The sequence below is a fragment of the Eleutherodactylus coqui genome, chromosome 4 (assembly GCF_035609145.1).
Source record: "Eleutherodactylus coqui strain aEleCoq1 chromosome 4, aEleCoq1.hap1, whole genome shotgun sequence".
NCBI classification, from domain to species: Eukaryota; Metazoa; Chordata; class Amphibia; order Anura; family Eleutherodactylidae; genus Eleutherodactylus; species Eleutherodactylus coqui.
In genome coordinates, this window is record NC_089840.1 from 152,189,033 (window position 1) to 152,216,533 (window position 27,501).

At 46.8% G+C, this 27,501-nt stretch overlaps 1 protein-coding gene across 1 annotated transcript in view; it reads left to right on the top strand.

The window, feature by feature from the left end:
- Positions 1-27,501, top strand: part of CACNA1S (calcium voltage-gated channel subunit alpha1 S) — a 1,022,072-nt gene that overhangs the window by 194,343 nt on the left and 800,228 nt on the right. Inside the window, exons 7-11 of the mRNA XM_066600322.1 lie at positions 584-783; positions 4,678-4,781; positions 5,096-5,244; positions 5,332-5,413; positions 5,508-5,668. Coding sequence (XP_066456419.1) covers positions 584-783; positions 4,678-4,781; positions 5,096-5,244; positions 5,332-5,413; positions 5,508-5,668 — 696 coding nt within the window. The remainder of the gene's footprint in view (positions 1-583; positions 784-4,677; positions 4,782-5,095; positions 5,245-5,331; positions 5,414-5,507; positions 5,669-27,501) is intronic.

A 27,501-nucleotide genomic window follows, 5' to 3' on the forward strand; every position in this document is an offset into this window, starting at 1 on the left:
AGTATTACAACTGGGCAAGAAAAAAGAAAATAACACATACATAATGGGAGGAATTGGGCTAAGCAGTAGCACATGCGAAAAAGACGTGGGTATACCAATAGATCATAGACTGAACATGAGTCAACAATGTGATGCAGTAGCAAAAAAGGCAAGCACAGTTCTGGGATGTATTAAGAGAAGCATAGAGTCTAGATCACGTGAGATAGTTATTCCCCTCTACTCTTCCTTAGTCAGACCTCATCTGAAATACTGTGTCTAGTTCTGGGCACCCTAATTTAAAAAAAGACATTGAGAAACTGGAGCAAGTTGAGAGAAGAGTTACCAAGATGGTGAGCGGTCTGTAAGCCATGTCCTATGAAGAACGGTTAAAGGATCTGAGAATGTTTAGCTTGCAGGAGAGAAGGTTGAGAGGAGACTTAATAGCCGTCTACGAATATCTGGAGGGCTGTCAGCTTTGCTGTCTAACAGATGTTTTTCATGGATATGTATAATTTTAAATCAACTTTGTTATCGTGAAATTTTATATGATACTAATGTTTACATCTGAATTTTTTTAATTGATTCACAAAATTTTATTTTACAGACATTTTAGGCACAGTAGAAAAACCTGCTCCCTGTAGTACTACAGGTCAAGGTCGTCAGTGCACACTCAATGGAACAGAGTGTAGAGGGTGGTGGCCAGGTCCAAACAATGGTATAACTCACTTTGACAACTTTGGTTTTGCTATGCTGACTGTATACCAGTGTGTAACTATGGAGGGGTGGACAGAAGTTCTGTACTGGGTAAGTGTTGCACCGTTGTTCTTCCATTTAGTTTCCTAAACAAGATCTATATACACAATGTTTACTATATATTATTTGTATATGGCATCTCATTTTGGTTATAATAAAGTCTGTCAGGGTCTGAAAGCAGAAAAAAATAATCTTTTAGTTGACTAGGTGTATCCAACCTAGTCAACAGAAAGCAATTCTAACCAATACTATGAGAACGGAAGAGTTAGAACGCTGAATTGCTGTAAACTCCAAAGCTATTTACAGCAGAATCATGTCAAGCTGCGGAAAAGTTTGTTATGAAGATGCCTGCTACACTTCAGCTATATGTCTGGCTGTGGATTCATGGAAAACAGACCTGTACTGAGAAAAAAATAAAGACACGGAAGAATTGGTTTGGATTTGAGGTGCTGATTTACACTGAAAATCCACGGCAATTTATAGTACTAATCCATGTGGATGGAGATTTTAAAAGTGTAAAAATTAGCATGTTGTGTATATTTATATCTGCAGCATGTTCACTATGTTGTGGAAAAGCTGTGGATTGTCAACATGCAGTACATTTCCCGCTTCGATACATCTATATATATAAAGCTGGAAACCCTCACTGACTTACTGACTGACTCACTCACTCACTGACTGACTCGCCAAAGTCAGTCCCAACTCGATTATTCAATTCTATGCGCAAAAGAATTAGCGTCCAAATTTTACGTACGGAATGTAATTTTCTCACTTTCCTTTGTCATAGAAGCGTGAAATTTGGCACCAGCATTGATTATGTCATAAATAGGAAAAGTTAATGGGTCCCAACTCAATTATTCAATTCTATGCGCAAAAGAATTAGCGTCCAAATTTTACATACGGAATCTAATTTTCTCGCTTTCCGGTGTCATAGAAACGTGAAATTTGGCACGAGCATTGATTATGTCATAAATAGGAAAAGTTCATAGGTCCCAACTCGATTATTCAATTCTAGCGCAAAAAAATTGGCGTCGAAATTTTACGTGCGGAATGTAATTTTTTCACTTTTCTGTGTCATAGAAACGGGAAATTTGGCACGAGCATTGACTATAGGATAAATAGGAAAAGCTAATGGGTCCCAACTCGATTATTTAATTCTATGCGCAAAAGAATTAGCGTCCAAATTTTACGTGCGGAATGTAATTTCTTCACTTTCCGGTGTCATAGAAACAGGAAATTTGGCACGAGCATTGATTATGTCATAAATATGAAAAGTTCATAGGTTCCAACTCGATTATTCAATTCTAGCGCAAAAGAATTAGCGTCCAAATTTTACGTACGGAATCTAATATTCTCACTTTCCGGTGTCGTAGAAATGTGAAATTTGGCACGAGCATTGATTATGTCATAAATAGGAAAAGCTAATGGGTCCCAACTCCATTATTCAATTCTATGCGCAAAAGAATTAGCATCCAAATTTTACGTGCGGAATGTAATTTTCTCACTTTCCGGTGTCATAGAAACGGGAAATTTGCCACGAGCATTGATCTATATATATAAAGCTGAAAGCCCTCACTGACTCACTGACTGACTCACTCACTCTCTCACTCACTCACTGACTCGCCAAAAGTTCTCCAACTTCCCGATGTCGTAGAAACATGAATTTTGGCACAAGCATAGATTATCTCCAAAATAGGAAAAGTAATTGGGTCCCAACTCGATTACTCAATTCTAGCACAAAAGAATTGGCGTCGAAATTTTGCATACGGAATCTAAATATCGCACTTCCCAATGTCGTAGAAACTTAAAATTTGGCACGCGCATTGATTATGTCATAAATAGGAAAAGTTAATAGGTCCCAACTCGATTATTCAATTCTATGCGCAAAAGAATTAGCGTCCAAATTTTACGTACAGAATGTAATTTTCTCACTTTCCGGTGTCATAGAAGCGTGAAATTTGGCACCAGCATTGATTATGTCATAAATAGGAAAAGGTAATGGGTCCCAACTCGATTATTCACCTCTATGCGCAAAAGAATTAGCGTCCAAATTTTACGTACGGAATCTAATTTTTTCGCTTTCCGGTGTCATAGAAACAGGAAATTTGGCACGAGCATTGATTATGTCATAAATAGGAAAAGTTCATAGGTCCCAACTCGATTATTCAATTCTAGTGCAAAAGAATTGGCGTCAAAATTTTACGTGCGGAATGTAATTTTCTCGCTTTCCGGTGTCATGGAAACGTGAAATTTGGTACGAGCATTGATTATGTCATAAATAGGAAAAGCTCATAGGTCCCAACTCGATTATTCAATTCTAGCGCAAAAGAATTAGCGTCGAAATGTTACGTGCGGAATGTAATTTTTTCACTTTCCGGTGTCATAGAAACAGGAAATTTGGCACGAGCATTGATTATGTCATAAATAGGAAAAGTTCATAGGTCCCAACTCTATTATTCAATTCTAGCGCAAAAGAATTAGCGTCCAAATTTTACGTACGGAATCTAATTTTATCACTTTCCTGTATCATAAAAACGTGAAATTTGGCACGAGCATTGATTATGTCATAAATAGGAAAGGCTAATGGGTCCCAACTCCATTATTCAATTTTATGCGCAAAAGAATTAGCGTCCAAATTTTACATGCGGAATGTAATTTTTTCACTTTCCGGTGTCATAGAAACGGGAAATTTGGCACGAGCATTGATTATGTCATAAATAGGAAAATCTAATGGGTACCAACTCCATTATTCAATTCTATGCGCAAAAGAATTAGCGTCCAAATTTTACGTACATAATCTAAATCTCTCACTTCCCAATGTCATAGAAACATGAAATTTGGCACGAATATTGATTGTGTCATAAATATGAAAAGTTAATGGGTCCCAACTCGATTATTCAATTCTATGCACAAAAGAATTAGCGTCCAAATTTTACGTACGGAATCTAATTTTCTCACTTTCCGGTATCATAGAAACGTGAAATTTAGAACGAGCATTGATTATGTCATAAATAGGAAAAGTTCATAGGTCCCAACTCGATTATTCAATACTAGTGCAAAAGAATTGGTGTTGAAATTTTACGTGCCGAATGTAATTTTTTTTACTTTCCGGTGTCATAGAAACGTGAAATTTGGCATGAGCATTGATTATGTCATAAATAGCAAACGCTAATGGGTCCCAACTCGAATATTCAATTCTATGCGCAAAAGAATTAGCGTCCAAATTTTACGTGCGGAATGTAATTTTCTCACTTTCCCGTGTCATAGAAACGGGAAATTTGGCACGAGCATTGATTATGTCATAAATAGGAAAAGCTAATGGGTCCCAACTCCATTATTCAATTCTATACGCAAAAGAATTAGCGTCCACATTTTACGTACATAATCTAAATCTCTCACTTCCCAATGTCATAGAAACATGAAATTTGGCACAAGCATTGATTATGTCATAAATATGAAAAGTTAATGGGTCCCAACTCGATTATTCAATTCTAAGCGCAAAAGAATTAGTGTCCAAATTTTATGTACGTAATCTAATTCTCTCACTTCCTGATGTCATTTTATATAAAGGAAACCTCCACGTGGTGTTTCCTGGGTAACGCAGAGAACTATGCAAAATGATGAACATATGTTTTTCCGGTATCTCTAAAGTAACCACGACTTTATAAGATTTTCCGTGTGTACACCAGATAAACACCAGTACCAAATTAACTCGGGCGAAGCCGGGTATATCAGCTAGTAGAATATAAATTTAATTTTGAAATTTGATATTTGATTTGCATTATAATTGAGGTCTGCAGATTTCTGCCTTGTCTCGGCCTAACAGATTGGTTTCTTATGGTATTGATATGATTGAAGCTAAACTCTTGTATAAGCACATTGCTTTGGGAAGGTTAAACTATAATTTTGCATAAGAAATGGACAGTCTTTCTCTTTTCCATTTAGGTCAATGATGCAATTGGAAATGAATGGCCCTGGATTTACTTTGTTAGCCTTATCCTACTGGGATCCTTCTTCGTGCTAAATTTGGTGCTTGGAGTCCTGAGCGGGTAGAAATTTTTTGCCTTTTATTTTAGTCTCATTTTATACCTTAAGGCTACTTGCATATGAGCTTTTTTTTACTATGATGAATAGTTCGAGTAAAACAAATCAAAGCATGTCCTATTCTTGTCCGATCTGCAGATGAGAATGTCAGTGTGCGGTGTTCAGCGCATCAAACAGCACACAGATGGGATGTCTGAGTGCTGTCCAATACGAGTAGTGCCCAAGACTCTCGGGTGCAACTTTTAAATTGCCCGTGTGAACGTAGCCTTAGTAAGACATTTGCTATGCCTAAATCAACCTATTTTTCTGTTCTTTGCAGTGAATTTACAAAAGAACGTGAAAAAGCCAAATCTCGTGGTGCTTTCCAAAAGCTTCGGGAACAGCAGGCTATGGATGAGGATTTACGAGGTTATTTAGACTGGATCACTCATGCGGAAGTAATGGATCCAGATCTAGAATCGAGAGATGGTGACCACAAAATAAATAGCGCATAGACAGTGAAGTGTTTCTGTATATCTACACTATTAGATATGTTTTCTTTCTCCTTTTTTTTAGGGCTTTTACAGTTAGAAGAGGGCGGCTCAGAAACTGAAAGTCTGTATGAAATGGAGGGAATCAATAAATGCATTTCCATTTTGTAAGTGAAGTTCTAGTATTGGACAAATTACGCAATTAAAAATGGTAATGCCAATGTATGTACACAAGCTCAAAGTATAAATATCTGTTAACAGTCGTCAATGGCGTCAGTGGCATCGTCTGCTTCGACGAAAATGTCGTGCTCTTGTGAAGTCTAGATTCTTCTACTGGCTTGTTATCATCATTATACTTTTGAACACAGTCACCATTGCAACTGAACACCACAATCAACCAGAAGCCCTTACAAGAGCCCAAGGTATGTACCATTTATTCTCTCCGTTTGACAAATTCTAGCATTAACCTTTTGTTTGGAAAATTTTTCTGCTGTGGTAGAACTGCCCAATACAGGAAAACTGGTTTTTAAGAAATTCCATTTATATAACACTAAAAATACGTATCAGAGTTGAATAAAATATTGTTCTTGATTTTATTTAATAAAAGCTTAATTACTGTATAAATTAGAGGGGTATTCTGGTTGTAATATGTTATCCCCTATCAATAGGATAGGAGATAACTAGCTGAATAGAGAAGAGGTCGCTCCATTCATTTGAAAGAGAGCGCTGGAGATTGCCAAGTTCAAGTACTCGACAGTCTTTGGCACTCTCATTGAAATGAATGGAGCAGTGGCCTTTCCTGCTTGAATGCTGCTACATTAATTTCTGGACCTACTTGACCCCAGTTTTTAGACCTCCACTGATCAGCTATTTATGCTAGTTTTCCTGTAGATAGAGGATAACTTTTTATAGCCATTTTAAGTAATACAACTTTCTCATATAGTGTGCTTTTCCGCCTCATTTTCAGTATATTTGCTTAGAAAGCATTCAAACAGTGTTTTCTCTATACTTTGTGCGATTCCGTCTGTGCGTTCCGTCACAGGTGCCAAAAACTGCATTATGGAAGCATTCATTATCATTAGTCAAACGGACAACACTTTAGTGGCTGCTTAACAAAGATTCCGTTCATTTCCACTCTATTTGGAGTACAGAATAGTGTAGTCAATTAACAAATAAGGGTTCTTTTCATTTCCACTCGGTCAAACAGACCTCAAAGTGGTGTCCACCTGACTACAGACAGTGAAATGTTCTATTTGGTTCCCTTCTGGTATCCACAATGCTGTTTTTGGCACTGTAGTACCCCAGAGTTGGGGTCCCACAGCATTGTCATAGCTACGTTATGTGGAATGTCTATGTGTATATGTGTGTGTCTGTGTGCTCTTGTGTTATTATGTGTATTAACCTTGTCTGATTCATTAGGGGTTAATGTCTGCTGCTTTCTCTCTCTAACCCTGCATGACTATGCAGAAATCACCCTAACCTGCCCTGTTACCTGTCAATCATCTCTAGCTAGCCCTGGGATTGTGTAGAAGGTTTCCCCATAGTCCAGGATTGATTGGTGGGAAGGGTATAAGAGGCAGGACATGGGTGGGGTTAGTCAATCATGGAAGAGGATGTGAGCAAATCTAGTCTAGCATGGAGGCTAATTATTTTAGTCTGGAGACTAGGGCCAGAAGGCCAGCCCTGAAGAATGTGTAGTCGTGGAGTCAGCTGGAGGGAAGAGCTGAAGGATAGCAGAGTCCTTTTCATCCGTGCTTAAGGAGGAATCTAAGCCAGAGCAGACCCCACGGAATCTGGAAGGAAAAAGCGGTAATTTCAACTGAGTTTATCTTGACCCTGCACAGTCAGCAGTCTGTGTGTCTACAGGAGAGTCTGCACTATTCCCTCCATTCCTCCACAAATAAACTCTTAATATCGCAAGCATTAAATTAGTCTGGCAGCTTTATTCCTCAGGAGAGATTCAAGCAATCACTGTATGTTGTTTTGAATGCATGAAAAGATATTGAAGTTTCTATTCCCGGCTAAACTGCAAAGTATGCAAATTATGATTTCATTATTTCATCATCCTGACGCATTCAAAGGCACTGGCGTCACATTAGACAGTACACGAACTACTAATTGTTATGGACTCAATTGCAATCAACCTGCTGCACGAGTCGCCACCACTGTGACCAAACCAAAGTTAGCGCACCGATTCGAGCAACGCTTACCAACTCCTGCTCGCTGCAGCACCAGTGATGCCAGCCCCCACAGGGAATCCCAGTGCAAGTAAAAACACTGTGTAAATTATACCTAAGGCAATCTTCACACACGATGTCTGAGCCGGCTGAAATTCTGCTGCAGAATATCTGTTACTTTTCTACAGATGACCGTAGTTAATGAACTTTGTGTCAGGGCTGGTTAGGAACGAAAGACTAGAATTCCCAAAATCAACCCTCTCCCCTGTCCCTACCTACTTGCCACCCTGGGCGAAACCCCATGACGACAACTGGGCGGCGGTCCCTACTCTGACTGAAGGAACCCCGGGGACAGGAGAGACCAACTAACCAGACGACAGAATATAACAAAATCCAAGTCAGCACTAGAGAAACAAGTAACCACCAAAGAACTATCAAGTAACCCAGCGAAAGGCAAGATCAAGGTCAGAGCAAACCGGGTCAGGAGACTGGAACAAGCAACCTGAGTGGGTGTTAGCTGGAGAACCATTAGTAAACACTGGCAGGGACTGACCATGTCTTCTGAGCTAAATACCCGAAACCCCGCCTAGGTCGGGGCGGAACCTGGTAACGCGCTGGACGGTAATGCATGAAGTTCGGCCCTCCTCCGGCCGTGCACCCTAACAAGGGATCTCCGAGCCCAACCACCGTAGCACCCTGGACCCCACGCCCGACACCAGCCCAAACGTCAACCACCCCAGGCAACCCCTGGGCGACACCACCACGGCCACCGACAACCCCGGGCAAACTGCCACACCCGCACCGCGCACCACCACCGGTGACCGTAAGTCTCCTCCTGACAGTACCGCCCTCTCACGGGGGGCCCCCGATCCCTGTCAACGGCGTACGCAGATGAGATCTATGAAAAGAAGCGTACCAGCCGCGGAGCGTGCACATCTCTGGCAGGCACCCATGAACGCTCCTCTGGTCCAAACCCCTTTCACGAAACCAAATACTGGATAGCACCCCACCACTTTCTGGAATCCAAAATTCTATTGATTTCATACTCTATCTCACGCTGAACCAGTGCAGTGGGGGACTGGAGATTGGAACCACAGGAGGGACATATTTCTTTAGCAAAGATTTATGAAAAACTTTATGAATCCTCCAAGACTCCGGTAACGCCAACTCAAAAGCCACCGGATTGATGACTCTGCTAACAGGGAAAGGCCCCACAAAACATGGGGCTAATTTCAGTGCGGGGACCTTCAATCTCAAATTCTTGGAGGATAGATACACCAACTGACCAACGGAGAAGGAATCCGAGATGGTGTGTCTGTTAGCACCACCCTTTAACATAACTCTCCTGGCCTGTTCTAAATTCCGTCGGACCTCACCCCAAACCTCTTGAAGCTTAGCAATTCTAGCATCAGCTGCGGGATTCTCAGAAACTGAAGAAACCCCCAAAGAACATCTGATGTGATAACCCACATTACAGAAAAACGGCAAAGTACCGCATGCGGAATTGCAATGGTTATTAATAGCAAATTCGGCCAACGCCAAAAACTCTGCCCACTGCTGTTGCCGATTGCTCACATAGAGCCTGAGATAGTGAATAAGTTCTTGGTTCATGCGTTCCGCCTGCCCATTGGATTGTGGGTGAAAGGCCATGGAGAATGACAACCGCACTTCCAAGTTCTTACAGAACGCACAACAAAAATGGGCCACAAATTGTACCCCCGGATCAGACACTACATCATCGGGGATGCCATGTAACCGTACCACTTCCCTAATGAAAATGGACGCCAATTCAGGAGCCGATGGTAACTTCTTTAATGGAACAAAATGAGCCATCTTAGAAAAACGGTCAACTACCAGCCATATTACCGAATACCCTTGAGAAACTGGTAAGTCGGTAATGAAATCCATGGATAAATGCGACCATGGTCTAAATGGAACAGGCAGTGGCAGTATAGGTCCCTCAGGGCGTCTCCTAACACTCTTCCCACGAGCGCAGGTGGTACAGACCTCCACAAAACTCCTGACATCCTGGGCCATCCGCGGCCACCAGTACAAACGTCTGCATAATTCTAACGTACTACGGATTCCCGGGTGACCCGCTAAGACCGATGTATGGACCTCCTCCAGTACCTGCAACCACCAGGCAATGGGTACAAAAAGCTTCCCTTCTGGAAGAGAAACCAGGGCATCAGCCTGAGCCGTTAAAATCTGATTGGATATGTCTGACGTCAAGGCCGCCACCACTATCCTAGGTGACAAGATCCCCTCAGAGTGGGAATCCTCCTGCTCAGGAGCTCCAAAACTACGAGATAAAGCATCAGCCCTAACGTTCGTAGACCCTGGAATATATGTAACGACAAAATTAAAGCGTAAGAAGAACAAGGCCCACCGGGTCTGTCGTGCATTTAGACATTTGGCAGACTCTAAGTATATCAAATTTTTATGATCCGTAAATACTGTAACTTGATGCTTAGCCTCTTCCAGGAAATGTCACCACTCCTCAAATGCTCATTCCATAGCCAATAATTTTCTATTGCCAATATCATAGTTTCTCTCCGCTGGACCGAATTTCCTGGAAAAGAAGGCACATGGCTGCAACTTGGCAAGACAGGTGGAGCCCTGCGACAAAACCGCACCTACACCATGTTCGGACACGTCTACCTCCACCACAAAAGGCAGGTTAAGATCAGATTATACCAATACAGGGGCTGACGAGAATGCCTTCTTCAAATTTATAAAAGCCTCTATTGCCTCAGGTGACCAGTTAACTAAATCAGCCCCCTTCTTGGTTAGGTCTGTCAATGGTTTGGCCACCACAGAAAAGTTCCTGATAAACTTACGGTAAAAATTTGCGAAACCAAGAAATCGCTGCAGTGCCTTTAGACTGTTCGGTTGGCACCATTCAGTTATGGCGCGAACCTTATCGGAATCCATCTGAATGGCGTAAGGAGTTATCACATAGCCCAAAAACAACACCCTCTGCACCCCGAACTGACAATTTGGCAAATAATTTATTGTCTCGAAGACGCGAAAGAACAACATGTAAATGCCTAACATGAGATTCCCAATCAGGAGAGAAAATTAATATGTCATCCAGATATACCACCATGAAGGCCCCTGTGATATAGTGAAAAATGGTGTTCATGAAGCCCTGGAAAACGGCCGGAGCATTGCATAATCCAAACAGCATTACTAAACATTCAAAATGTCCGAACGGAGTATTAAATGCGGTCTTCCATTCATCCCTTCACGGATTCTAATCAGGTTGTAAGCTCCTCTCAGATTGAGCTTGGAGAACCATCTAGCCCCCACAACCTGATTGAGTAAATCGGGAATCAATGGAAGCGAGTATTGATTCTTTACAGTAATCATATTTAATGCTCGATAATCAATACAAGGCCGGAGACTACCATCCTTCTTCTCCACAAAGAATAGACCGGCCCCAGCAGGAGACTCAGAATGGCGTATATGGCCCTTGGCCAAGCTCTCAGTTACATACTCGTTCATAGCCTCTCGTTCAGGCACAGTAGCATTGTAGATACCCTCCTTTGGGATCTTACTTCCGGGAAGGAGATCAATCTTGCAATCCCACTCACTATGAGGGGGTAAAGCTTCCGAAAGCTGTTTGGAAAATTCATCTGCGAATACTTCTAAATACTTAGGTAGGTCGGCCACCTCACAACCAGAGGCATGCAACTGGACGGTTGTCATGTGGTCCATGCATCCTGGACCCCACTGTATCAACTCGGAAGCTGCCCAATCGATAACGGGGTTATGTAGTTGCAATCACGGTAACCCCAACACAACATCAACCGATAGACCTTCCATCACCAAGAATGTACAGATTTCTGAATGAAGCGCTCCCACTGAAAACCTTAGTTCCAGTGTAATCTTCTTTATCAAACCCGCGGCCAGTGGGGTGGCATCAATTCTAGAGACCTGTAAATTGGAATTTAAATCTCGCAACACAGAAGCTATTGACTTGACAAACTCGAAATTCACAAAATTAACTGCCGCCCCTGAGTCGACAAAAGCCTGACCAGAAATGAGGCAGGAACCCAACAGAATGGAACAAGGTTAAAGCAACTTGGAAAAACCCGGAAGTACCTGAGCTCCTAGGCGATCCTTCTGGAGATAGCCCTGAAGCAGAAGTTTTCCTGCTGCCGTCTATGGTCACAGATGGCGACAAGATGTCCAGTGTCCCCGCACTAGAAGCACAAGCTGTTTCTTTGTCGGAAAGCCCAGCGCACCGGTGCTGACAGGTATCCCAGTTCCTTATTTTCTATCTGGTTACCGGGGGAACTGGGGTGCTGCTCTTTACAGGCCAAGGTGAGACTCTCTGGTCTAGTGACCCTTCTAGCCCTCAGACGCCGGTCAGCTCGTACTGCTAACGTCATTGCCGGGTGACCCAACACCAAGTCCTTTACCGACTAAGAGAGCCTGGTCAAAAAAAGGTCCTTTAAGACTCGATCATTCCACCCAGAATCTACACAGAACTGTTGGAATTGTGAACAAAGCTCCTCGGCCGTCATCTTACCCTGACGCAGGCTCAATAATTTATAAACCACATAACCTGCATGATCTGGCTCATCATATATCTGACCTAAGGCGGAGAAAAAGGCATCCACCGACTGACGACAGGGGGAATCTGATGGTAATGAAAAATCCCAATTCTGTGGGTCCCCTCATAGTCGGGAAATAACAATTCCAACCCTCTGATGTTTTGACCCAGAGGAGTGTGGGCACAAACTAAAATATAGTCTACATCCCTCACGGAACACGAAAAATGCCTTACGGTCACCAGAAAAGAAGTCCCTACAACCAACCCTCTCCCCTGTCCCTACCTACTTGCCACCCTGGACTAAACCCCAGGGCAACAACTGGGCGACGGTCCGTACTCTGCAGTGAAGGAACCCCGGGAACAGGGACAGGAGAGACCAACTAACCAGACGACAGAATATAACAAAATCCAAGTCAGGACTAGAGAGACAAGTAACCACCAAAGAACTATCAAGTAACCCAGGGAAAGGCAAGATCAAGGTCAGAGCAAACCGGGTCAGAAGACTGGAATGAGCAACCTGAGCGGGTGTTAGCTGGAGAACCATTAGCAAACACTGGCAGGGACTGACAGTGTCTGCAGAGCTAAATACCCAAAACCCCGCCTAGGTCAGGGCGGAAGCTGGGTACGCGCTGGCCGGTAATGCATGAAGTCCGTCCCTCCTCCGGCCGTGCCCCCTAACAGGGGAACTCTGAGCCCGGCCGCCGAGGCCCCGCCCAGCAGCGCCGCGGACCCCACGCTCGACACCGGCCTGGACGCCAACCACCACAGGCGACACCACCACGGCCACTGACGACCCCAGGCAAACTGCCACTCCTGCGCTGCACACCCACAGCGGCGACCGTAGGTCTCCTCATGACACTTAGCTGAATTTGATGCATTTTTGTTTCAGATTTTGTATATGTAATTGTGTTTCAGTATGAATTTTCTGCTGCGAGATGTGTTGCTTTTTCATAGAATGGTAGAGTTGGAAGGGTACTCCAGGGTTATTGGATCCAACACCCTGCTCAATGCAGGATCACTAAATCATCCCAGACAGGTGTCTGTCCAGCCTCTGAAGACTTCCATTGAAGGAGAACTCACCACCTCCCATGGCAACTTGTTCCACTCATTGATCCCCCTCACTGTCTAATATCTAATTTGTGTCTCCTCCCTTTCAGTTTCATCCCATTGTTTCTAGTCTTTCCTTGTGCAGATAAAAAAAGGGCTGATCCCTCTAAACTGTGACAGCCCTTCAGATATTTGTAGACAGCTATAAAGTCTCTTCTCAGCCTTCTCTTCTGCAAGCTAAACATTCCTAGATCCTTTAACCGTTCCCTCATAGAACATGATTTGCAGACCGCTCACCATCCTAATAGCTCTTCTCTGAACTTGCTTCAGTTTCTCGATGTCTTTTTTTAAATTGGGGTGCTCAGAACTGGACACATCCAGATGAGGTCTGACTAAGGGCTCCCACCCACTGGCGTTTTTTTCTCCACTGCGCTGCGAGAGTAAGTGAAAACTCTTGCAGAGCAGTGCGAGAAAATCGCTGGGATATCGCTGCGACATCGCCAGTCTTTGTGGCAAAAGTCCGCGACATGCTATCCCATTGCTTTCAATGGAATCGGCACTGCTGCCGATCCCATTGAAAGCAGTGGTTTCTGACAAGCCCCGCAGAATGATTATCGGAGAAGGGCTTGAAATATAAGCCCTTCCCCGATAATCATCAAAAAGTGGTTAAAAAAATAATAAAAAAGTTACACACAACTCCTGCTGTCAGCCGCGTCCTCCGGCTGGCTCACCGGCACTGCTGTCCAGCACTTTCAGCAGACGGGGATTTAAAAATCCCCGCCTACTGAAAGGGCTGTGCAGATTGGCTGAGGGCTCATTCTGCGGGGCTTGTCAGAAACCACTGCTTTCAATGGGATAGGCAGCAGTGCCGATCCAATTGAAAGCAATGGGATAGCATGCCGCGGACTTCTGCTACAGCTGTGGCAGAAGTCCGCGGCGTTCTCCATATCTTTTCAATGGGGCTAGCGCTGCTGCCGCTGGCCCCATTGAAAAGACTGGCGATGTTGCAGCGATATCCCAGCGATTTTCTCGCACTGCTCTGCGAGAGTTTTCGCAGCGCAGTGGAGAAAAAAAACGACAGTGAGTGGGAGCTCTAAACCCGTCTTTTTCACATGTGCTGCTTAGCTCAATTCCTCCCATTCTGTATATATTTTTCTTTGCCCATTCTGTTAGTCGCCGCCCACTGTTTAAGCTTGTCTAAATCTTTTTGAATCTACTCTCTCTGTTCGTGGTGATTTGATAGTTCACACTGGCAAACTTTGCTTTCAAACATCGCCAAATGCAGATTTCCAAGCAGAATTAGTGTTTCTCCAGTGGGAACGCTTCAAAATCCACAACAGAAGTATATTTGCGGATTTTGATGTGGTTTGTATGTTCTCCATTGATCTCCATTGATCTCTATGGCAATTTCTGCAATATAAATAGAGATTCTGTGGATTCATAATCCTCAGCAGTTTTTCAATTTTCCTGAGTTTCTGCAGCCGAAAAAAATCAACAATGTGTGAAATTGTAATCTCATTCACTTGGCTTGTACTGTGAATTCTGTGGAGTTTCTGTAGCCATTCCACTAGCAGAAGTGGATCCTTCATGTGTAAAAGTAGCCTTACCAGACCACTCATGTTTACACTCAGATGCTGCAAACACCTACATAGCTAGTCTTGCTCTCCGCTTACAAATGAATATGGTTGTACGGTACAGTCTAGGTAATTCTCTGGAAGCTAAACAGCCTAGATGCTGAAAGATTTCTACAGCTACTAATGATATGTTTACACACAGCACATATTTAATTTTAAAAATCGCTACATCTGTAGATGGGACACAATTATATCGACTTCACAGCTGAGAGCAAGACTGGCTGCGTAGGAATTTGCTGCCTTTAAATGTAAAAGAAGTGTTCTTTTAATGAGGGCAAACAAAGATTTAGAATGTTTGGGAGGACATAAAACACAAAGTGTATTATAAAGTTCAATAACTTTTCATTTATACAGTGATTAATCTTTAATTACATAAAAAATGAAAAAACCTTTAACAGCAGATTAGCAATACATTAATAAACCATAGTGATTCACAATTCCACTGCAGTATAGTGTGTCTGTGTGCATTTAACAGGGCTTCACCATGTCCTTCTCTGGCTAAGTGTCAGTGTAACTAGCATAAAAGAGCGATTGACTGTTGTTGCGTCAGGTTTTGATTTTTGCTCACGGAGGTCTGGTTTATACTAGTGCTGTTTTGGATTTTCCGCTCAGCTTTCTCTAGCACTGGTGGAAGTGTCTATAGGAGTATTCTGCTACCTGTTGCACCTGCCTAGTAATTAGGGAGGGCTTTTATTCCAGTCTTGGCTGTGGACCTGTGCTGATTATTCTCAGTCTTCACCTGATGGTTGTTATGGTCAGATCTGAATCTTAGTCTTCTGTTTTTTCCTGCTCATCTCAAGCTAGATACTGTGGTTTCTGTTAGCAGTTGTATTGTTACTTAGTTGTTTACTTATGTCCTAGGTTCGTCGATTGGTGAATGAGACTCAGTGGAATGATCCTGAAATGTGAAGTCAATTTTGTGTCAGATTAAGTGACAAAGTTAAAGATCTGCTGGCTTTGTATCCTGTTCCTCACAGTTTAGACAACGCCAGCCAAATTGGGTGGGGAGTAAGAGAACAGCATGGCGAGCCTTCATTGAACACATCTATGGAATTTAAGGATGTGGAAGAACCCATGCAATTGGGTTTGGTTTCCGATTCTACCAGAAAAGTCGGCAGAATTTGGTTCTTGTTTAATTTGCTGCCAAACTGGGCATTTGGTTCAGGTATGTCTTCCCCATGGATCTTAGTCAGAAAACTAGGTGGCCTGGAGGTTAGAGGGAAGTTTACTCTAGGTTCGCAGATCCCTTGGATGTCATCCTTTAGGTTGCTCCTTCCCACTGCGATCCTTTGAGCTGGTGATAAATTTCAGATTTCAGTATTTCTGGATTGTGAAGCTGGAGTTAATTTAATTCACATTGTGGCAGTCAATCACATAGGTTTAGAGGTGAGATCTTTGGATTGCCAACTGATTTTCAAAGTTGGATTTATGTAGAGTGTATAATTTAATTCGGGTGATGAGTGGAAAACGGTTTGTAACACTCCTGAGGGACATTTTAAGAACCTGCTAATGCCCATTGGTTTGATCAATGCTCCTACTGTTTTTCAGGTGCTAATTAGAGATGAGCGAGCACCAAAATGCTCGGGTGCTCGTTACTCGAGACGAACTTTTCGCGATGCTCGAGGGTTCGTTTCGAGTAAGGAAACCCCATTGAAGTCAATGGGCGACCCGAGCATTTTTGTATATCGGCGATGCTCGCTAAGGTTTTCATTTGTGAAAATCTGGGAAATTCAAGAAAGTGATGGGAACAACACAGAAACGGATAGGCAGGCGAGGGGCTACATGTTGGGCTGCATCTCAAGTTCCCAGGTCCCACTATTAAGCCACAATAGCGGCAAGAGTGCCCCCCCCAACAATTTTTACTTCTGAAAAACCCTCATTAGCAAGGCATACCTTAGCTAAGCACCACACTACCTTCAACAAAGCACAATCACTGCCTGCATGACACTCCGCTGCTACTTCTCCTGGGTTACATGCTGCCCAACCCCCCCCCCCCCCGCATGACCCAGTGTCCACAGCGCACACCAAAGTGTCCCTGCGCAGCCTTCAGCTGCTCTGATGCCACACGCTGGCCTCATAGCCACACCACCCTCATGTCTATTTATAAGTGCGTCTGCCATGAGGAGGATCCGCAGGCACACACTGCAGAGGGTTGGCACGGCCAGGCAGCGACCCTCTTTAAAAGTGGCGGGGCGATAGCCCACAATGCTGTACAGAAGCAATGAGAAATCCAATCCTGTGCCACCTCCATCAGGAGCTGCACACGTAGGCATAGCAATGAGGAACCCATGTGCCACACACTATTCATTCTGTCAAGGTGCCTGCATGCCCAAGTCAGACCGGGGTTTTTTATAAATAGTCACAGGCAGGTACAACTCCGCAATGGGAATTCCGTGTGCACCCACAGCATGGGTGGCTCCCTGGAACCCACCGGCTGTACATAAATGTATCCCATTGCAGTGCCTTGGACAGCAGAGCTAATGTCAGATTAAATGCAGGTGGGCTTTGGCCCACACTGCATGCCCCAGTCACACTGGGGTTTTTTATAAGTAGACACAGGCAGGTACAACTCCCTATTGTGAAGTCCGTGTGGACCGACAGCATGGGTGGCTCCCTGGAACCCACCGGCGGTACATAAATAAATCCCATTGCAGTGCCCAGCACAGCTGAGGTAACGCCAGGTTTAATGCAGGTGGGCTTCGGCCCACACTGCATGCCCAGTCAGACTGGGGTTCTTTAGAAGTGGACACATGCAGTTACAACTCTGTGTGGACCGACAGCATAGGTGGGTCCTAGGAAGCCACCGGCGGTACATAAATGTATCCCATTGCATTGCCCAGCACAGCTGAGGTAACGTCCGATTAAATGCAGGTGGTCTTCGGCCCACACTGCATGCCCCAGTCTGACCGGGGTTTTTAATACATAGACACTGGCAGGTACAAATCCCTAATGTGAAGTCCCTGTGGACCCACAGCATGGGTGGCTCCCTGGAACCCATCGGCGGTACATAAATGTATCCCATTGCAGTGCCCTGCTCAGCAGAGCTAACGTCACATACAATACAGGTTTGCTTCGGCCCACAGTGCATGCCCCAGTCAGACTGGTAATATGTACCTGAACAGTAACTGCATTGGTGGGAATGTGGTGGCGACTGCGGACCTAGTAGCGCGGTTTTATTTAGTTGGTTTTCGGAATGTGGCCAGGATTAAGTGGGCCGTGGCGGGGGGATGGTGGGGGGGCTCTCTTGTTGTGTGGTAAAGGTGAAATTCTTGGACTGCCACCAGACAAACCAATGCAAAGGTATTTGCCAAGAATGTTTTCATTGTTTGAGGAGGAGGGAGATTTTTGAGGCACTATGTGTCCTCTCCACGTGTCCATGGTTATATGCACCTTAACAGTAACCGCGTTGGTGGGAAATGGCCTCGCCACCATCATGTCTTTGGGAAGCCTCCGTTTCCACACCCCAGTGACATAGCATTAGCAGCGGTATAGGTAGAGCTGTAAGCCGAGTACCAGGGTGGGCTCCGCAGGATACAGCGAAGTCACAAACAAGAAAAACGACTCTGACACCAGTTCAGGTGCAAACCGAATTTTGCTAAAGCCCTGTGGCCCACGTGGCCACAAACAATGGGTAACCCAACAAAACTCACATACACTCAGCCAGATGGCTGAGGCCCTTGTGCTGTATAGCGCTGTACTCCCCAAAGGGCCCTACTATAATAGACTATGCTTTTACCTAATTAATACCTTGTTACCTATTAATACCGCTACTAAGGAACAAAGGAAAGGGAGAGTGATCTGAGTACCGGCAGTGCAGCACAACAGCTTACAGATTTACCCACACTGACTTTATCCCCGCAGACCCAATACAATATGGAACATGTATAAAGAACAGCGGCTATATAGCCAGGTGAATGTTCTCCAGAAGCTTCTTACTGACGGCTGGATGTGGCCTGCCAGCCACTATGGAGATCCCGCTGAAGTGTGGCCTGACACGGTCCATAACCCTACCTAATCTAACTACAGGCCAAACACAGTCCCAAGTAACTTGGCGCCAAAATATGATGTCTTGTGTGCACGTAGACCGGTCTGCTGTATGATCAGCCAAAAAGTCTAGACGGATGAGGGCCTCCTCCAGAAAAGTGTGCGGTACCGCAGAGAGCCGTTACTCACTTCCTCAGCGGCATCCAGTATTGTCCACACAATAGCCTGTCTCGCTCCGGTTGTTCAGCAACATCCCCGGCAGCAAGTCTTCTCCCATTCAGCGGGCATCTGGTGAAAATCTGAATCCGCTGCAGTTCCGGTCCCTTCAGGATACGACCTCCTTCCCTCTTCCGTAGCGCCACTCAGATCGCTCTTTCGACCAACTGTCCCCTCACAGTGTACGCACGCTTTTTAATTTTCTCTCGTCCCGTGCGCACGCTGTAACCAGGCAACGGGTGCTCCAATCACAGGCTACTATGGTCCTGTCACCTCACAGCTTGACCATAATCTTTTCTGCAGAACAGCGACCTCTTGTGGACAAATAATAAAACACACAGTAGTGGACTATTTACAGTAACAAGAACAATGTACACATATTGGAGGCTGTCTCACCCTCTCACATGCCACCCCACTAGAGGTTGACACCCCCGGCAACCTTCCCCAAACAAACTCGTCCTGTGCATAGCACAGTGGGAGGTACGCCAGCGTTGGACCTAGTCGTCCTACGCAGAGTCGTAGAGTCGAGGGAGTTGGGCACAGTCACTGAAGGATGCACTGCTGATTGTGTAGCTCCCTCCCTGGGTGTCGGATTTGTCTCAACTGAAACCTCCGCCGGGATAGGGACTGAGATGACCCAGCTTTCCTCTTCTAAGGGAGGTTCCCTAGTACTCATGGCGGGGGTAGACACCTCCTTCTCAGCTGCGGCCTCTTCAAAGTTACAACGTCTCCACATATTACGGTGCAGACTCCGCAAGGGTCCCCCAGTTCCTACTGGCTCTACTTCATAAACTGGTATGTCAGGATCTACCCTTCGCTTCACCATATACGGAACTGCCTCCCACCGCCCATCCAACTTTCCAGATGGCCTCTTGGCCCTGACTAACAGTCGGTCACCCGGAGTGAACTCATCTCTCTGCACTGGTCTTGAGTTTGGATGCACCACTTGCCTCAGGCGTTCTCCCACAACCCTGTGCACCGCTCTCAACCGACGGCGGTGTTCTTGTACCCATGCTGTAGTATTCCTCAGGGGTGGCCCCATCGGGTCGGGCATGTGGAGATCCTCGATCTCCTGGTCTGCTCTCCCGAACATCAGCATATGGGGAGAGTAACCCGTGGTGTTGTGTACCCTGTTGTTATAAGCCCACATCAGTTCGGGCAAATACTCTGGCCAACGAGCCTTTTGGCTATCCTCCAATGTTTGCAGCATCTGGATCAAGGTGCAGTTGAAGCGTTTGCACGCCCCATTTCCTTGGGGGTGGTATGGGGTCGTGCGGGAACGTTCAATCCCATAGAGATGATACAACTCGCCCATCAGAGTACCCTGGAAACAAGCCCCTTGATTGGAATGAATTCTCTGTGGACACCCAAACACCTGTATAAAATGTTTACAAACTGCTTTTGCGGCCGATTCCGCCGTTTGATCTCTGGTGGGTATGGCCACCGCATATTTAGTGAAATGGTCTGTCATAACTAAACAGTAGGAATGTACTGATGTAGAGTACCCAATCTGCACATAGTCAATCATCAAAATTTCTAGGGGGGCAGATGTACAGACGGCCCCAGCAACATGGGAATGACAATCTGTTGTCGGTACTGCAACTCTGACTGTAGGTATACAGACCCCCTGGACAACGCTCAATTTATCCCACTGGCTTAGCAGCCTTTGACCCTCTGGAGTTAAGCTAGCCCGCTCTTCAGGCCGAGGCCATATTTTGCTCCGGACCCACTGCTTGACTTTCTTTAAGTCCGGGCAGCTGTTTTGGACTCTCTCCCAATCTGCTAACGTCTTTCCCAACACCATCGGCATTCCCGAAGCCACCCCACTTGAATGTGTTATGTTCTGAAAAGTGGGCGCCCTGCCGAAATCCAGGATTTCGATGTCCTCTAGCTCCTCATCACCACTCTGGGTCGGCAATCCTACGGGAACTCGGGAAAGCGCATCCGCGTTGCCATTTTCTCTCCCCGACCGGAACCGGATACGATATTGGTACTTGGAGAGGCGAGCCATCCATCTCTGTTCAAGAGCCCCTAGCTTGGCGTTCTCCAAGTGCGCTAACGGGTTATTGTCCGTCATCACAGTCACTTCGGCACCCGTCAGGTACTCCGCAAACTTTTCGGTCATGGCTCACACCAGTGCCAAAAGTTCCAACTTAAAAGAGCTATAGTTGTCGGGATTGCGCTCTGACTCCCTTAAAGACCGGCTGCCATAAGCAATCACTATTTCACGTCCATCTTGAATTTGAGACAGCATGGCCCCAAGACCATGCAGGCTTCCGTCAGTGTACAACAAGAACGGGGTGTCAAACCGTGCATAAGCCAGGATCGGGGCACTGGTTAGAACCTTCTTTATCGCCTCGAAAGCCTCTTGTTGCCGTGACCCCCACTCAATGGGGCGATTCTTGGGTCCTCCGGCCGTGCCTCTCAGCAGCTCATTTAGCGGACTAGCCAGGTGAGCAAACCTGGGTATGAACCTTCGGTAATACCCGGCCAACCCCAGAAAAGCCTGCACATCCCGTAGGGTCTTTGGTCGGGGCCACTGTTGGACGGCCTCCACCTTACTGGTAGTCAGCTGCACCCCCTCTGGGGTAACCACATGCCCAAGGTACTCTATCTGCTGCTTGAACAGTTGGCACTTTTTGGGCTTGACTTTAAGCCCATGGTCTCGCAGCCGTCCTAGGACCTGTCGCAGCTTCTGAAGATGGTCTTCAAAGGAGGTCCCAAACACTACCACATCATCCAAGTAGATCAATACCGACTCAAAGTTGAGGTCGCCCAGACAATGCTCCATCAACCGCTGAAATGTCCCCGGGGCATTAGTCAGGCCGAACAGCATCCTGTTGAACTCATAGAGTCCCATAGGTAGGATGAAGGCTGTTTTTGCCTTGTCCTTTTTGGCCACGGGCACTTGCCAATACCTGCTGGCCAGGTTGAGAGTTGAAAAGAACTTGGCATGACCTAGGGAGGATAGCGACTCTTCAATCCGCGGAAGAGGGTAGGCATCCCGAATGGTCTGTGCATTTAGCTTCCGGTAGTCTACACAGAACCGAAGACCCCCGCCTTTCTTCCGCACCAGGACCACTGGGGCAGCCCAAGGGCTCTGACTCTCCAGTATCACCCGGGTTTCCAACATGCTGGCCACCATCTCTTTCACTTCCTGGTAAATCTTGGGTGGGATCTGTCTGTACCGATCCCTGATTGGCGCGGCATCGCTGGTAGGGATTTCGAGTTCAATACCAGAGGCACACCCGAAGTCCTCATCATGCCTCGAGAATGCCTCCTGGAATTCCCACAGAGTCTCCTCCAGAAGCGTCTGTTGCCCTGGAGTCAGTGCCCGGAGATCCACCCCCATCAGGGCCATAATCACTTGACCATTCCACTCCGACATCGGGGCCTCTCTTTGCTTGACCTCTACTGCAAAGATCCAGGCTGACCTATCTGGCTGTAGCGTGAAGCCTCTCCGCCGAAGGATGTCCCCCTCAGACACATAAACTTCGGCCAACAGGGTATTTCCAGGAACAGTCAACTCACTGTCTGAAACATTGATGCAGCGTACTGGCACACATCCATCTTTAACAGTGGCAAGAGCCCGAGCTACCAGGGGACAGGCTGACCTTTCTCCTTGGGGGGCGGGCTCGATTAAAACCTCCAGCCCATTCAGCTTCCTCCCAGCTCCTACCGGCAGCATCAAGATTTGTTCCTGTCATGGAGGGATCTTCAATGGGTCCCTCAGTGGTACCTTCACTCGCCCAATAGCCTTATCGGACATGGTGCTCTTTTGCAGACTGTAGCTCCTCACCATATGCTGCAAAATCGGCTGATGTGAGGTGGCCCGCTGCCAGTATTTAGGCCCTTCCTTGGCATAAAGATGTTGGTCTAGGTCTCTCAGCATGTTCATTCCCAGCGTTACATCTAACCCTTTTCTCGAGGGGTGATCCACCAGTACGATCCCCTTCCTGCCAATATCCTGCCCAAACAGACGGACCCGCATCCAGACTATGCCTCGTACATCCATCTCCCCTTTATTTGCAGCCGTCAATCTGATGACACTCCCATCTTCCGGCTCTATCATGTGGCCGAAGTGTCTCTCAAAGAACTCCAGAGGCATCAGGGTGCACTCCGACCCAGTATCAACTAGGCAGCGTACTTTCTTGCCTTCCATCTCAGCTTCCATAAGAGGGCTGTTAGCATACAGATCGCGATCATCGCGTACAGGACTTAGACCTTGATGAACCGCCGCAGGACGCCCTGTTATTGCAGCGGTCGGGAGTTTTAACGGCGGCTTGGGCTCCACCTGCATCATGCACTCTCTGGCGATATGGCCATACTGTCGGCAGTACCAGCAGAGGGGTCCCTGCAGTCTCCGAACACTAGAAGGACCTCTGTTGGTGAACCCACGCACCTGGCTTATCCTTGATGGAGCTAGGTGGGGTGGTGGGCCCATTTCTGGAGCCTGAGGTGACCCCGCTTTCATATGGGACACTTCTACTCAGAGTTCTCTCAACTCTGTCCGCAGGGTCTGGACTATATCCTTCAGGGACTCCGAGTTTTCCGGACCCAATCGACCTTTGGTCACTCCGGTGCTACTTACTGCTTTCACAGCCACAGGCATGGGCTCCTCTTCCCTCTCTTCTGCAGCCAGGTAAACCTGATAGAACGTTAGTTCAGGTGTCGCCCAGGCTATCTCTTGCATCTTGTCCTGCAAGAACTTATTGGATAACCCTATTATGAACTGGTAGCGTAATAGCCGGTCCACCCCCCGGAAGGTTCCCATAGCCTCTGGGTCCCGCCGCTGCACTTCATTCAATGTCTCCTGTAGGGCGTTAGAATATTGCATCATAGTCTCGTCCTCCCGCTGTGACCGATTGAAGAACTGGCTTCGCAATTGTGCTACCTTGGTGCGTCCCCCTTGAGCTCCTTCCAGCAGGGACAATATTTTGTCTACGGTGTCCCTCTCTGACTCGGGCCGCACTATTACAGTCTGTCTTACGTCACCCTCTAAGGCCCCCAATGCTATTTCCGCACGCAGCTCAGGGGTCAGGTTGCACATTTTAACCATGCTCCGCACCCTTTCGGCCCAGTCCTGCAACTTCATGTTTTTCCCGTTGAATTTGGGGAGTTGCTGCATTAATGCCCCAACTGACAAGTATCCTCCTGGGCTAAAGTGACAGGCGGGGGCTGTAATGGCAGTGCTGGGGCACCCTGAGCTGAACCCTGGGCCGGCGCCACTGGATTAATTCCCACCGCTTTTCCGTCCATAACGGTCGCTATATCCTGCCGACTATGCCAAGTTGTAAGCCGAGTACCAGGGTGGGCTCCCCAGGATACAGCGAAGTCACAAACAAGAAAATCGACTCTGACACCAGTTTTACCTAATGGGCCGGCCTAAATAAACCGGCCCTTGTTACCTATTAATACCGATACTAAGGAACAAAGGAAAGGGAGAGTGATCTGAGTCCCGGCGGTGCAGCACAACAGCTTACAGACTTACCCACACTGACTTTATCCCCGCAGACCCAATACAATATGGAACATGTATAAAGAACAGCGGCTATATAGCCAGGTGAATGTTCTCCAGAAGCTTCTTACTGACGGCTGGATGTGGCCTGCCAGCCACTATGCAGATCCCGCTGAAGTGTGGCCTGACACGGTCCATAACCCTACCTAATCTAACTACAGGCCAAACACAGTCCCAAGTAACTTGGCGCCAAAATATGATGTCTTGCGTGCACGTAGACCGGTCTGCTGTATGATCAGCCAAAAAGTCTAGACGGATGAGGGTCTCCTCCAGAAAAGTGTGTGGTACCGCAGAGAGCCGTTACTCACTTCCTCAGCGGCATCCAGTATTGTCCACACAATAGCCTGTCTCGCTCCGGTTGTTCAGCAACATCCCCGGCAGCAAGTCTTCTCCCATTCAGCGGGCATCTGGTGAAAATCTGAATCCGCTGCAGCTCCGGTCCCTTCAGGATACGACCTCCTTCCCTCTTCCGTAGCGCTACTCAGATCGCTCTTTCGACCAACTGTCCACTCACAGTGTACGCACGCTTTTTAATTTTCTCTCGTCCAGTGCGCACGCTGTAACCAGGCAACGGGTGCTCCAATCACAGGCTACCATGGTCCTGTCACCTCACAGCTTGACCATAATCTTTTCTGCAGAACAGCGACCTCTTGTGGACAAATAATAAACACACAGTAGTGGACTATTTACAGTAGCAAGAACAATGTACACATATTGGAGGCTGTCTCACCCTCTCACAGAGCCCAGAATTAGTAACATTTCAGCGGTAGCATTAGGGACAGGCCCCAGTAACATATCACTAGCAGCATTATAGGGGGAGCACAGTATTAGTTCCATTTCAGTAGTAGTAGCAGTCCAGACAGGCCCCAGTAACAATTCCGAAGCAGCAATATAGGGGGAGCACAGTATTAGTTCCATTTCAGTAGTAGTAGCAGTCAAGACAGGCCACAGTAACATTCCTGTTGCAGCAGCTTAGGGAGATAACAGTCTCTTTCACATTTCAGTAGTTGCAGTATAGACAAGGCCCCAGTTACATTTATGTTTATGTAGCGAAAGTGTAGGCCAACCCCACACACCTTGCTGTACCATGAGTGTAGGCGAAGCCCATAAAAATTACTAGGATTACACTGTAGGCGAGGCCCAAAAAAATTGGTGTACCAACAGTACTAATGTACCTCAGAAAAATTGCCCATGCCCAACCAAGAGGGCAGGTGAAACCCATTAATCGCTTTGGTTAATGTGGCTTAATTTGTAACTAGGCCTGTAGGCAGCCCAGTTAAAATAAAAATTGGTTCAGGTGCAAGTTTCAACGCTTTAATGAGAATTGAAACGTATAAACATTGTTTACTAAAGTAATATGACTGAGCCTTGTGGGCCTAAGAAAAATTGCCCGTTCGGCGTGATTATGTGAGGTTTTAGGAGGAGGAGCAGGAGGAGGAGGATGAATATAATACACAGATTGATGAAGCTAAAAGGTCCCCGTTTTTGATGGTGATAGAGAACGATGCTCCCATCCGCGGGTGCAGCCTACGTATTGTTTAGGTACCGCTGCTGTCCGCTGGTGGAGAAGAGAAGTCTGGGGAAATCCAGGCTTTGTTCATCTTTATGAGTGTAAGACTGTCGGCACTGTTGGTTGACAGGCGGGTACGCTTATCAGTGATGATTCCCCCAACCGCACTAAACACCCTCTCTGACAAGATGCTAGCCGCAGGACAAGCAAGCACCTCCAGAGCATACAGCACGAGTTCAGGCCATGTGACCAGCTTCGACACCCAGTAGTTGTAGGGGGCAGAGGCGTCACGGAGGACGGTTGTGCGATCGGCTACGTACTCCCTCACCATCCTTTTATAGTGCTCCCGCCGACTCAGCCTTGACTGGGGAGTGGTGACACAGTCTTGCTGGGGAGCCATAAAGCTGTCAAAGGCCTTGGAGAGTGTTCCCCTGCCTGTGCTGTACATGCTGCCTGATCTCCGCGCCTCCCCTGCTACCTGGCCCTCGGAACTGCGCCTTCTGCCACTAGCACTGTCGGATGGGAATTTTACCATCAGTTTGTCCGCCAGGGTCCTGTGGTATAGCATCACTCTCGAACCCCTTTACTCTTCGGGTATGAGAGTGGAAAGGTTCTCCTTATACCGTGGGTCGAACAGTGTGTACACCCAGTAATCCGTAGTGGCCAGAATGCGTGTAACGCGAGGGTCACGAGAAAGGCATCCTAACATGAAGTCCGCCATGTGTGCCAGGGTACCTGTACGCAACACATGGCTGTCCTCACTAGGAAGATCACTTTCAGGATCCTCCTCCTCCTCAGGCCATACACGCTGAAAGGATGACAGGCAAGCAGCATGGGTACCCTCAGCAGTGGGCCAAGCTGTCTCTTCCCCCTCCTCCTCATGCTCCTCCCCTCCTCCTCCTCCAAAACGCGCTGAGATATAGACATGAGGGTGCTCTGACTATCCAGCGACATACTGTCTTCCCACGCCTCCGTTTCCGAGCGCAAAGCGTCTGCCTTTATGCTTTGCAGGGAACTTCTCAAGAGGCATAGCAGAGGAATGGTGACGCTAATGATTGCAGCATCGCCACTCACCATCTGGGTAGACTCCTCAAAGTTTCCAAGGACCTGGCAGATGTCTGCCAACCAGGCCCACTCTTCTGTAAAGAATTGAGGAGGCTGACTCCCACTACGCCGCCCATGTTGGAGTTTGTATTCCACTATAGCTCTACGCTGCTCATAGAGCCTGGCCAACATGTGGAGCGTAGAGTTCGACCATGTGGGCACGTCGCACAGTAGTCGGTGCACTGGCAGATTAAACCGATGTTGCAGGGTCCCCAGGGTGACAGTGCCCGTGTTGGAGTTGCGGAAATGTGCGCTGACCCGGCGCACCTTTCCGAGCAGGTCTGACAAGCGTGGGTAGCTTTTCAGAAAGCGCTGAACCACCAAATTAAAGACGTGGGCCAGGCATGGCACGTGCGTGAGGCTGCCGAGCTGCAGAGCCGCCACCAGGTTACGGCCGTTGTCACACACGACCATGCCTGGTTGGAGGCTCAGCGGCGAAAGCCAGCGGTCGGTCTGCTCTGTCAGACCCTGCAGCAGTCCGTGTGCCTCTTCTCTCCTAAGCTG